The sequence below is a fragment of the Talaromyces rugulosus genome, chromosome I (assembly GCF_013368755.1).
Source record: "Talaromyces rugulosus chromosome I, complete sequence".
In the NCBI taxonomy this organism is placed as follows: domain Eukaryota; kingdom Fungi; phylum Ascomycota; class Eurotiomycetes; order Eurotiales; family Trichocomaceae; genus Talaromyces; species Talaromyces rugulosus.
Window position 1 is genome coordinate 4,266,169 of NC_049561.1, and position 13,072 is coordinate 4,279,240.

At 46.9% G+C, this 13,072-nt stretch overlaps 4 protein-coding genes across 4 annotated transcripts; 2 read left to right on the forward strand and 2 right to left on the reverse strand.

The window, feature by feature from the left end:
• Positions 1-1,156: 1,156 nt before the first annotated feature.
• On the forward strand, positions 1,157-2,008 carry TRUGW13939_01431 (uncharacterized protein; the record flags this gene model as incomplete). The annotated part of the gene is made up of 1 exon (XM_035484631.1): positions 1,157-2,008. One exon carries the CDS (start codon positions 1,157-1,159, stop codon positions 2,006-2,008), a length of 852 nt encoding a protein of 283 aa, XP_035340524.1.
• A 1,755-nt stretch (positions 2,009-3,763) lies between these two features.
• On the forward strand, positions 3,764-4,479 carry TRUGW13939_01432 (uncharacterized protein; the record flags this gene model as incomplete). The annotated part of the gene is made up of 2 exons (XM_035484632.1): positions 3,764-3,833; positions 3,899-4,479. 2 exons carry the CDS (start codon positions 3,764-3,766, stop codon positions 4,477-4,479), a joined length of 651 nt encoding a protein of 216 aa, XP_035340525.1.
• Positions 4,480-5,389: 910 nt separating this feature from the next.
• On the reverse strand, positions 5,390-6,679 carry TRUGW13939_01433 (uncharacterized protein; the record flags this gene model as incomplete). Its single annotated transcript, XM_035484633.1, has 1 exon — positions 5,390-6,679. The coding sequence occupies one exon, from the start codon at positions 6,677-6,679 to the stop codon at positions 5,390-5,392; it is 1,290 nt and encodes a 429-aa protein (XP_035340526.1).
• Positions 6,680-8,375: 1,696 nt separating this feature from the next.
• On the reverse strand, positions 8,376-11,485 carry TRUGW13939_01434 (uncharacterized protein; the record flags this gene model as incomplete). Its single annotated transcript, XM_035484634.1, has 5 exons — positions 8,376-9,008; positions 9,065-9,214; positions 9,271-9,357; positions 9,416-9,506; positions 10,422-11,485. 5 exons carry the CDS (start codon positions 11,483-11,485, stop codon positions 8,376-8,378), a joined length of 2,025 nt encoding a protein of 674 aa, XP_035340527.1.
• Between the last annotated feature and the right edge of the window lie 1,587 nt (positions 11,486-13,072).

Consider the following 13,072-nt stretch of genomic DNA (forward strand, 5'->3'; position numbering starts at 1 on the left):
AGTCGTCTCGCTGGGGCACTTTGATTACCCATGGGCCCCGTTGAGGAGATCGCCAGCTGCAATACGAAGACTCGACTAGATGGGCTCGTGACTCTGACCCAATCACCGACATTCTGGTCTGGTTAATGCCAATCCCGGTGGTGAGTTCGCTATTCAGCAATTGGCTGTGTTTGAATTGTTGCTGATTTTTGTTGTGCAGGTATAGCAGATGCGCATGCCAATCACCCAGAAGCTTGGTGTCATTGCCATTCTGATTCACGCCGCTGTGTAAGACGATTGACCCAAGATATATTTATAAAAAAATACGGTGTTTACGAAACACCAGATCTCTAGCAGCAGCAATTAACCGCCTTAGTGTGCAGTGGATTTCAAATGGCGGCTAAGCTGCTCCAGATGTCATACCGATGTTGACCGTAAGCCTGCAAATTCGATCACCAAAAAGTGAACGTTCAAGCTAATACTTGGGGCAACGTTAACTATTCTCTTGTATTGGAGTATGATCGAGACTGGTCTCGTATTGATCGCGTCTTGTCTGCCGACACTGCGGCTTGTGTCCTTCCAAGCACACCTGTTATGCGCAATCAGCAAGGGATTTGCTGGACTGATGTCGAAATATTGGTCCTCTTCTAGTCGCAGGGCGCAGGAAAGCTCACAATCAAACAGTACCAGCATGGGCAGCAGTCGCACACGAAGTTCGTTGCGCGTGCCAACAAACATCTTAATGACTAAATCCAGTCGTCCATCTCAAGACATAGAATTCCGCTAGTCGAAATACAGTATATTAAGCGCATCAATATGTAGTAATTACTATTGTCACCACGATATCTGGGTTCTGTAACGCGATGCGATGTTGAAATGCAGGAGGTTGTCTTCATAAGCCTATTAGTCCTATCAGCAACACTTCACCAATTGGCCCGGAGGGCAGGACAGGGATCTCGACACAGCTGGGATAAATCCCTGCCAGTGAGTGATGACAAATACTCGCTAGCACTCAAGTACTACCTACATGTGTCCTACATGTAGTCTCTATTGCGGCGTATTCTCCTCCATTAATACATGCTCTCATGCGGTGAGGTTCTGTTATATATAGTAGTGCTACTATATAAACCAACTAGTTGCAGCTATACGTGTGTCAACTGGTAATTTCTGAGAATCCATGGCGCAATATTCTACTCCAGTTAGTTTCAAGCTGGCCGATGGCCATGGCTACGTCCTCGACAAGAGCCATCTGGAGGCGTGCCGGCTAAACCTGCAACACATGCTATTTCGGAATGTTTTCCAATTCAGCATCCATCCAGGCGTCAAGCTTCCTGCCAGTAACCCGATTATCGTCGATGTTGCAGCTGGAACATGTCTCTGGATACTTGACGTTGCGCGTGAAATCCCTACCGCACAGCTAGACGGGGCCGAAGTTGACTTTACCAAAGCACCGCACGCTTCGTGGCTGCCGCAAAATGTCACATTACAATCGTGGGACATTTTTGAGGATCCACCGCCGAGTTTCATTGGAAAATACGACTTCGTTCATGTGCGGCTTCTCGTGTTGGTCCTGTCTGGGCTCGATGCCAAACCCGTTCTTCGCCGCTTGCTGCAGCTTCTCAAGCCTGGCGGCACGCTGCAATGGGATGATCTAGATTGCATGAATATGCACGTCAAAAAGGTCGACCCGTCCGTGTTAGCGCCAGCTCTCGACGAGATTTGTACTTTGTCTTACTCCTCCGGCCGCCATGACTGGCTCCTCAGCCTTCCGGAGATGTTGGAGGCGGAGGGGTTTCAGCATGCACAGCTGCATCATTACAGCGAGGGGCCAGCTATGACGCGGGCCTTCAACGACCTACATATGCTTACCATGGACGAATTTGCCGGCTCGCTGATGCGCCTTGGTAAGACGGAAGCGGCAGAAAATCTGTATAGGCTCATTAGGGAAGTCTATCAAGAAAGTGTGGGCGGCGCTGCGCTCTGTATCCCTCGGATTGTAGTCGTGGCGCGACGCGGAACAATGCATTAGCCTCTTTAATACTCAATAATCAAGTTTTCCATGTTAGCTTGACTACTGCAATAATTAATAATGATTCGCCGGCGCTGAACAGGCGGAGGAGAGTTGAGTAGTGTGCCCTCGTAGTTTGCCGATACTAAAAGCTCGCATGTGGTCGGTGTCTTCGCTACTTGCTTAGACTACATTGAACTACATAACTATCACCCGCTAATACTTTAAGACACAGTTGGTAAGCACCAGGGTGCCGCTTATCCGGACAGACAAAGAAACATGTTGGAGATAGTTCCGTGTTAGTGCGCAGTTGGCAGGGGTAAATATACCAGTTTCTGTTCCCAAACAAAGAAAATATTGCTCCGGTTTCCCGTTAAGCAATTGGTTCAACAACCTCCCTATTAGCTTCTATTCAACTGACGTGCCTTTGAATTAAGAATTCGAAGTCATTGCTGGGATCATACATTCATTCTAGTGTTTCTCCTAGATATTAACCCTCGTGACTGAGTTTGGAATAAGCCATGACGTCGCAGAAATACTACTCTCGACCGGGGCGAGGCCAGAATTTTCAAGAAAAATATGGCTTCAGCGAGGCCGTTATCATTGATCAGAGGATGGAACTAGCTGGGCAAAGTAAAAAGCCCCTCTTAACTTGAGTTAAAAGACTCTATTATGCCTTCAATAACGTCCCACTTTTCCGGGTGTTGATATATACTAACCAAGTGAAATTAAATAAATAGCTAGCATGAGCCCCGACACAATGAAAGTGCCTCCTACCCTCAAAGAAGAAGTCGCCCAAGCGTTCACCAACATCAACGAAGTGATTATCTACGCTCTAGAAAAGGCTAGTCATCCTGCCGTCGCAGAAAACAACAAAAACGGGCTGGGATAGGATCATAAAGTTGCGAACATACCACGTTAATCTGCCGCAGACTTGCGATCAGGTTATTGAATTGATGGTGCAACATGTTAAGGAGTGGTGTCCGAATCATACGCCTACTTGGACCATGTTGGGCGTGCATTCGTTGCCGTTTTCCGAGCAGAATTTGGAGATTGAGGTGGATGTGTATCTGGGGTAGACAGAGCTGGTGTGGCGATTATGCTTTTATCACAACTGACAAGACAAGAATATACCACAATTCTAATCTTTGAATATGTCAATACTTGTAGCATAGACTTAATACCCGAGATGTCTTTTGAAGCCTTGGATAATCATTCAATACTGGTAATCTGAGTAATCTTAAACTCGACGGAGAATATGGAGAATGTTACAATTCTAGTTCGAACTTTTTTCATTTTAAATTTGACTTAATGAGAAGTATGTGTACCCCCAATATAACTAATTGGTAGTGGTATTCAAAAGTTCGGCCGAAGATACTGGGCGGACAATCGGCCTTGGTCGGAGGTAAGGGTCGGACTCGGCCAATGACTCCGAATACAGAAGGTCAAATCTATGCGCCTTTCCCCTTTTAGCAGTTGAACCCGCTAACCCGTTTTTCGAGCATAGATCATCTCGACGATTATACATTTGTCATTATTCGGAGCTATCAGTAGTTTTGATGATTTCAAGCAGTTGAATAGCCCGAACGAAAAAAAAAAAAAAGGCGATCATTCTACATAAATAGCCATAGATTCTAGACATTCAAATAGACAGTTAGGCCACAACGTTATTATCTTGCGCCAACATTGAATTGATCGTGCTTCACATTGATAAAGTTGAATTATATTCAAGTAATACTCCCCCGTGATCCAAAATTCTACTCTCACATCAACAACATGCATGTATTCATTGCGGGGGGCAGTGGCCAAACGGGCAGTCTAGTTATTGAAAATCTGATCGAACAAGGTATGTCGCTTGTTAGACATCGCGAATAGCAACATATGTCGCTAATTATGGGGGGGGGAAAATAGGTTATACTGTTACGGCATTGGTCCGTAACCCATCGGCTGTTTCAAGCAAAGTTGGCCTAGACCTTGTCCAGGGGACACCAGTCAACAAAGCCGATATCGAGAAATCCTTTGCGCGCCGCCTACCAGATGCCGTGATTGTGACACTCACACCCGCCAAAGAAACGTTTGAAAACGGATCCTCATTTATCGCACATGTAACACGAAACACCGTGCAGGTAATGGAGCAGTTTGGTACAAGCAAGATCATTTATTTGTGCGCATTTGGGGTTGGGGAGTCGTATGCCAACCTCAACTTCATGATGAAGGGTGCCGTGTGTGCCACTCCGCTAGGGAAGAAGTTTGCTGATCACAAAGAGGCCGAGGAAGTTATTAAGAAAGCAAGTGGAGTTCAATCTGTGATTGTGAAACCAGCAATGCTGAAGAATGGGGAACCTAAGCAAATTGAATATCTCGGCGAAGCTGGGGAGGAGGCTAGCTTTATGCCAAGTATCACCAGGGCAAGTGTGGCCAAATTCATGGTTGCGGCTCTAAGTAGCGAGGAGTGGGATGGAAAGACGCCGGTTATTGCGAATGTACAATAGAATATCTGTAAAAATTTCTCTTTTTTTTTACCCTGTCTTTGTGTGTTTACCTTTACATCATTCAAAGTAACAAAGACTGAAACCCTTGGACGTTACAGCCGAGAGAGTGTGGAGAGTGTACTTACAGGTAGTAAATGACAAATTTCCAGGATTGCTGAAACCATATTAATTAATATCCTTGAACAATATAACTATGTAGCCTGGAATTCGCCTGACGGTAGCTCGAAAAGTGTCGATTTCACAGTAAAACAATCCCACATAATTTCACCACACTAATGTCAGTATGGTCTTTCGACTCAGATAATGAATAGTACAGAAAATAGAACTCTTTAGTAACGTGTGGTTGAACTATATAAGCCAACGTATTCCGCTTCTACCATTTTAGGGAATTGCATGATCCCCATTCCCAGTGCTACCGTTCTTCCGACGGCAGTGCCCCCGTGGTAGCTCGGGTTGCAGTACGGGTTGACATGTTTGATTGATCTACCCAGCCCTAGTGACAAGGTATGTAAAGTGATGGTACGTTTGTACGAGGAGATTCAATTTTCAGATAACCGTGTCGGTTGTCAAAAATGTTTGTTTCAATGTTTTGTAGCAGTCTTCAGCCACCGCTTCAGCTTGGACTACGTAATATCAATTCGATAACGCAGTCATACTATGGTTACATGTTGAATTATGTATCTTGCACGTTTCACGTTGAGGTCAATACTCACGCGGAAAAAAAAAGAATCAAAAAAGTAAAAAAATGCCATACCCAGTCATTAGTCGTTGAGAGCGTAAATAAACCGCGGAACCCTTCACCTCGCTATGCTTTGTTGAAAATTCACCCACACCAAAAAAAAAACGCACGAAAAAGAAACCCCAGAGGCCAGCTCAAGGATACCAAACACTAAGTCTTTAAATAAGACGGTTATGGAGACAGCTTCGACTGCAGTTCATCGATGGTGCACTGCAGGCGATTCTGCACAAATGTGCCCATGGTCGAAAAAACTTGCATCGAGCTGACGGCAGGTTTGGTATCAGAGGGCGACGGGTAGCTTCCTGAAAGAGCGTAGGTGTCAAGGAACTGTTGAATCGGCTTGGACATCATTCGCAGACGGCTCAAAACGAGCTGGATCTTCATCAAGCCACAAGACTCGTCATCCAACTCGTAGCCGCCGACGGAGATGGGCCGGTGCACGATTTCTTCGGCGACGTGGTTGAAAAGCGTCGTATTGCTGGTGGCACTATCAAGCAAACTGACGTCGTTGAAGTCGACAGCTGCTTGGTACCAGGCCAGCGTTTTAGAAAAGATAGTAGCAAGGAGCATGGGAAAGGACGAGTCCTTGGGGCAGCTACACGCGAGCATGGTGGACACGTTCTTCATCGCTTCGCTGTTGGCTTTGAGGACCTGGTCCATGGTCGGACGCGGCTGGCCTTGGGTGGTTTTCTGCACTGTTGAGGGCAGACTCAAGGCGACCAGCGACTCGAGAGCAAGTTGGGTGCAATCGTGTGGTTTGGTCTGGGGTACCATCAGCATGGCTGGGCTGAGCCCATCGGGCGGAGTGCTGGGATTTGTGGTTGTCGCTGAAGTCACACCGGTTGAAGGCGCTGACGAGAACATTCCGGCGTCGAACGAGGGCGCATTGTAACTGCTGGGCGAGAGATAGACGTTTTCCGGGTCGTCTTTGATCAGGACATTCGGTCCGGAGGACGCAGGCGACTGCGATTGCGACGACGTGGAGGCGGCGAGAAACGAATCATCGGCCTGCTGGCTGTACGCAGCAGACGAGTCGGCGAAGAGAGGTTGCATTAAGTCGCTGGAACCGTGGCTGCTGCTGCTGGGCTCGCTGCCAGCCAGCACGCTGTCAAAACTCCAGTCGGCTGACCAGGGATGGCCCAGATGCCAGTCGCCGGGCCACATGGCGGTCGCATTTTCGGTCTTGATCGCTTCCGGGCTGTTGCTGCTGCTGCTATTGGGACTTTTATTGTCGTTATTGCGGTTGTTCTCCATCGCCTTCGCCTTGGCCGACTTGCGCGGCTTGCCCATTCGCATCGACCGGCTGTAGTGGCACGGCACCCCGATAGTCTTGCATCGCTGGCATTCAGGCTTGTCCTGGCTGCATTTGATCTTGTTCAGCGAACATCGATCGCACGCCGACCGTAACTTGATGCGCTGAGGAGCTTCGTTGCGGGGAACGGCCGGGACGACGTCGGTCATGATCAGGATATCGTACTCGGAGACGCAGCAGCAGAAGGAAATCAAAGCAAAAAGAATCAAAAAACACACCAAGATCCTCAGTTGGGCAAGGTGTCCAAATATAACACCGCCCTCTTTTTGTTTTCGGACCGTTTTGCTAGAAGCCTCACAGTTTGCTATTCTCCGACTGAAAACTCCGCCGAGCGAAGCCCTCACCTCACTCTCCCCACTGTTTACAGCCCACTTTTGGCTAGGGCCGGAGCCAGAGAGTGGCATGCTGCGCAGTCCAATGACAGCTGCACCACGCGCCGCCTAGAGGCGCTGCTAATGCATACTAAGCTGTATAGTGCTTAGGTCCGGCGCCCACTCGACCCAATGGGTGCCCGTTAGGTAAGTTTAGCGGAAGCACTTTGCCATTTTCTACTGTAGCGCTTGTCTACTTCACGGCTCTCGCCCATCTGAGGCCAGCACTGAGGGCATGTGTGAGTCTGTCGTTGACTCGTTGGTGATGGGGGGCCGAACCATTATTACAGACAGTTGAGTTAATCTTTCCAGAAACACTCGGAACCACTTTATTGATGTTAAATGAAGAGGCCGAAGCACCAACCGCTCAACAAAGCAAGCCACGAGCAGTTGAGACCGTCCATTAATTATTGTTGTTGTTGTTATTATATTAATAAAACGTCAAATAATCTCGGCGCAGCCTATTACACCCCCAACACACCGCTTCATGTGGAGATCACGTCAGATCGTCAGACAGATACATTGAACAGCTGTAACCCAGAGTAAACCAGCGGCCAATACTAACAACCCCCCAGGATTCCCTCTTAAGCCAGACAGAAACACCCCGGATTACTCGCAGCTCCGTGTGCAATCGGCCTATTACCAACAGTTCAATCGGGTATAGCCCATCTTATTTTCCGGCTGGAGATCCACGTGGTGGCGGTGAAGAAACATGTGAACACGTATTATTTGATTGTTTGATTCTGCGAAATGGCTACACCTGGCCATTAGAAGGTTTCAAATACGTGAGTATGCATGTAGCGATTTGTTGTCAGAACGAAAGCTGCCTGTAGAACTCCCGGCTCCTTTCGGCGACATCTTCGCAATGCCGATGAGATGGCGCCGAATCCTTTCCCGATCAGGCGGCAGGGGTCGTTATTGGATCTTAGATTCTGGGCATCCAGAATAATTATTTACGAGGCCAACGCCCGACTCCGTGGAATTTCCGCAGAACTCGCCGTCGTTCCGTACTGACTCCCGAGACGGAGCACGGCCCAATGAGCCAGTTTACTCTTCATACTTCGGGTGAATGTACTCCAGAGTCCACGGAGACAATAATTACCAACAAGGAAATTGGAATTTGATTCCTTCCTGGTCCAACGTGTTGGGTATGAGCAGCAGGTGCGGACTAGTAATCACTTATCCGCGCTGTCAGCTGGATGCGGAAGTTCATCCTTCTGGAAGATGTAGCGAGCTGACAATCCGTAGGCTGATTGGATGCTAATACATGGTTATTGAATTGAGTCGTATACAGGAAATCAACAGACTCGATAAGATTTAGCTGCCTGTGTTGAATGGGCAGTGGTCATGGTAGACGAGCCTTCATCTAGGGTAAGCCACGCCCCGTGACTGCACGTGTTCCCCGACCCACGGCAAGAAAGATATATGGATTAGTCTATGTACATATATACACGCCAAGTGACGCAAAATCAGACTATGTCCCCATCAAGACAGATGCCACCTGCTCATACACACTAAACACGATACCCCCACTCAATATCAAGCGCCCCAGCCTCATCGTACTCCCCTTCCAGAAGCCCTTTACTCCAAAATCCTGGAATATTCCGCCTACGGCTTCTGCCAAGGGGGCGCCTTGTACACTTTGGCTTCTTGTTTTGACGACATCGAATGGCTGGGTAGCATAGACGGTGACCGTACCGGCGAGCGCGCCCATGGCGAACGTTGTCGTCGCTGTTGTGGGCATATCGTACTTTTTCACTGTCTCTTTGAGAAAATTGTAAGAGCCCATCCGTACAGCCGATGTAGCCATTTGTTTCATGGTCGTTGACACGCAGCCTTTGTAAATATCGGCCAGGCCATTCTCGTGGATCAGCGTCCTAGTTGCGTGCAAACTCGAGCGAAACCGCCTATTCGGCGACTTGGCATCATCAATCAATGCCGTTTTGATGCGCTCCGTCGGTGTTACTGCCAGAACGCTCTCAGTGGCACCAGCACACATGCCTGCCAGAATGCCTCTGCCGGTCGACAGCGAGCCATCTTCGTCCGAAAGTAGGTTTTTGATGCTGTCAAAAGACAAAAATCTAACTCCAGCCTTTGCCGCCGTTCCCTATATTTCCCCTAATCATAAATCCACACATATAAAAGACACAGGGTGGAGCTTACCACAACTAATGTCGAGCAGCCAGTGTACAAAGCCGCCGGGCCCTCAAGTTTGGCAACTTGATATATCAGCGTGAACGGATTTTTGGGCATCTCCATCGCGCCTTGTTGCGACCGTAGTTGAGCTCTAGTTTTGGCGAATTCGAATGGATACTAAAGCATGGTATTAATTCCATGCTTCTTGTGTAGATGCTGTTCTTGAAACTTACCGTGATTGTAGCTTCCACAGCCCCAGCCGTTGCCCCAGACAACAAAGATACCCATGGCGGAATAGTCTTTTTATCCTTATATTGAGGCTATTAACCGTCTAATTAGTCTTGGTCATTGGAAGTGCCCCGATATATGCTTGCTTACCCGAGCCTTTTGAGCTACTGTACTCATTGCGACAGACTCCCAAGTACCACGTGCAGCACTGGCTATATTTTTTTTTGTCTCCTTGAAAAAGCTGCAAGCTTAGCGAGATTAAAGTTTGCCCAAGGAGCTCCAAATATAATGTATATATGTCTGTCACACCGACAATCGCAAATGACTAGATATATGTAGCAATGAATCCCTCGGCTATCGCGACTTGCCGATTAACGGAGGGTTACGCTCCGGCGGCCGTTGGTCTCAGTCGGGTGGAACATGGAAACAACCATGTTAACATGGCAATAATTGATATATTTTATTATCAAGCTATATTGAACAATATTTGATGCTTTTTTGCTATTTAGGCCTATAGGTATATGAGTAACGTCACATCAATTTACGGATCAATAAATACAATATATATCTTCAGGATTCATGATACATTGGTATCAATCACAATTATATCAATTGATGTCAACAGTCTCACCTTTTATACAGTGAGGTGGGAAAATCAAGGGGAGAAGCTGTAAAATCTTCACGTAAATATTTACATACGAAGTTGATTATGGAGAATCGGACTGCTAACAAAATTATCATAACGGATGACCCTCATACTAAATCCATTGCGAACAGGCCAGCACGTGCCTATCTTTTTGGGGTTCGTGCTATACCGAATAGAGCGATACGACATGGAAGCAGAAGCTTCGATTCTAAGGTGATGGCCGGCTTGCCCCGCTGGAATAGGTTATTAGAGGCTTCAAATCGAGTCGAGCTAGTGATAATATAATGGGATAAAATAACATTTTACAGAGTAACTAAGCCACGCTTATTCAATGCTGTGTAGGAAGAAGGTGGGGACTGATCTGTTCTGTTAATTTAATATTTGATGACTTGTACGTAGTAAGGCCATTCTTCCTCTGGTAAATCTATATTAGAAGAAGGTAGAACTTCTAACATGAATTTTGGTTCTATAATATAAGAATAATAGGTGCTGTACAGTCAAGCTGCTTACGTGTCAACATATTTAGCGCTCTCTCTGATCAACCACGCCTTTAAAGCTCGCTCAGACGCTACTGCACGTGTATGTGCCCACCAGCATTTGTCCAGGGGCATGAGGATTCTGACAGCACGATAGAAGTGATAGAGCAAGACTAGAGCGTGTGGGTCGCTTTCCTGGACCATCGAGATATACGGGCCATGGCAAGCAATAGGAAACGAAAGGATGAACCTTGACAGAGCTGAAAATAGACTTGAATCTACGTTGACCAATTCCGGTGGTCGTGTCTCAGGAAGAAAAGATAGTATGAGGCAAAGTTGAGTGATGACGGGCACGTATCCATCCTCAACGGGATTAGTCGTGTCCGCTGATAGTCGAGGGACGTGACTTTGCCATACATTTGAAATGACTGAATACAGACTTCGTTGGTATGGGAACGATATTTCAAGTAAATCCGGGCTAATTGGACGATCCCAGGAGAAAAAGCTTTGACACTGATCAATGGTGTCACAGCTGATCCGAGCAGCTTGCACAAGAGCATCCTTTGGATCGTGTCGAAGCTGGGGTAGAATGACGGAGAGCTGACCGGACTTGACAGATATGCCCTTTAAAAAGACCTGCTTTAAACTAGAACAGAACGTGAATAGGTGGTCTCTTGGCGGTTGATCAAAGGCGATCTCGCCAGCATCTTCTGGCGGCGAGGTTATGTCAGCATTAGTCCATAGTTCGTATTGAAGCAGGAGCGAAGTAGCGATGAAAGTATCAATATGAGTCGAGGTCAAATCTTTAGAGAGTGCGGTGCGAAATTGGGATAACGCACGGCACAGATGGCTGGTCGCCGCTGTTGGATATGTCGGATCGTGTGGCTGCAAGACGGCCAGGTGTCGAGCAGCGATACACAAGATGGCGTCCATCAAGAAATCAAACTGAAAGCACAGCTGAATCGTATATGACCAAACATCGGGGCCGAGCAAGAGGGTTTGCTGCGTGGATGTCTGGAAGTGGTGGAACAGTTTGAGATGTCCCAGGTTCACGGCTGTATTCGTTGATGTCGGGTTGGGTAGGAGCTGGGTTGGCATTGAACGGGGCATCGAAGTCAATACGGGAGCCCAATTGCTTCTAGTAGAGGGATTGCAGCGCTCTCCCCTGCGAGAACAATTTGCACATGGCACTCCTTGGCCGCACTATTAGCCAGTCACGTTGATTAATTCCGGGCGAGCAATAACCAGAGGTACAAGGGTGAACTAACTTTGACCCGTCTCTTTCTGCAGTTCTCACATCCTGTCCTAGATTTTTGATGGGCTCTTCGTCGCCTCGCCGGATCAAAATTCCATGCTTTGGGAATCTTGAAGAGGGATTGTTCCGAATTCGGCGTGGGGGAGAGGATAAAAGTATTGGTGTAGTCGTTCAGGGATGCGCTTTGGGAATTGGCCATTTTAAGGCACACTGAAAGAGAAATCACAGATTTTCCCCGGTAAAGCTCGTATTGTAGCTTTGAGCGAAGTAGGAATGGAGTCGCATAGGAAGAGGCACCGAATGACGTACAGTGAGGAGAAAAATGTTATCGCCGCGTATCTCCGGTGAGACCCTAGTCCAAGAACAGTGATACGAGGCTGAAGAGGTATAGCGTGAACGATGTAGAAGCATAGAAAAAAACGACAGAGCTTTCCTTCATCTTTCTACATACATTCAAGAGTGAATAATAAGTATACCAGTGATGTCGTATTTCTACACATGACTATCAATAGTAGAGGACACGTGATACCGTCTTGCAAGCCGGAGACGATTTTTTTATGTGATTTAGTAGATAATCTTCACTGGCTAGATACTAGTTGACTAGTTAACCGACTTCAAATGTATTTGAAAAACATGTTATGCAAATGTTTCCATCCAGATTGTATGCGACTCGACATTGAAGAAAAATGGGCCCGTCCGTGTGGACATGGATTCTCGTTGTTTATAAAACTCTATACCTTGGGGGAAGACAGCATTTACAAAGCCCCCATAAAACTCTGGATCCGTAATTCTGGAATTATTGCTTGACAAATATCATAATCGACGTGAAATACCATTATTGACGGCCTACGGGGTACTAGAAGAAGAACGAGATCACACGGCACATTGATTACAATAATTATGATTTACGCGAAACCATACGAAACACCAAGCTGACTATGTAGTATACATAGTGATGTACTCAATTAAGTTGCATATGCTATAAAACATGTCAACGCAATTATCGGCGCGGAGTTAAGTAGTAGATATTTGATCCTACCTTCGCCCTGAGACCACAGCCCAGAAGACCCGATTGGCCAGCTGGTTTGCAGGGATATCAATACATTAAGTTCTCACTGTTCTCACTGCCGAATTGCGAGGAATTTGAACATTCCCTTAAAATTTAATGTGGGAAGCCTGACAGTTGACGTAGCATCCGGCCTAATATAGCAGCAACTAACGGGCTTAGCCCGCCTTGGCTCCTAAAAAACGGGGTATGCGTTTTCAAAACGACATGAAACGGCCTAAAAAGGAGGAAACTTGAAAGGCAGGCACATTTACAACTTTACATATTATTATTATTAGGTACATGCTCCGGGGAAAGCAAAAGCTGAAATCGCTGAAGCCGAGTACAAAATGCTGCGGATACAGCTTACGAATACAGCTTACGA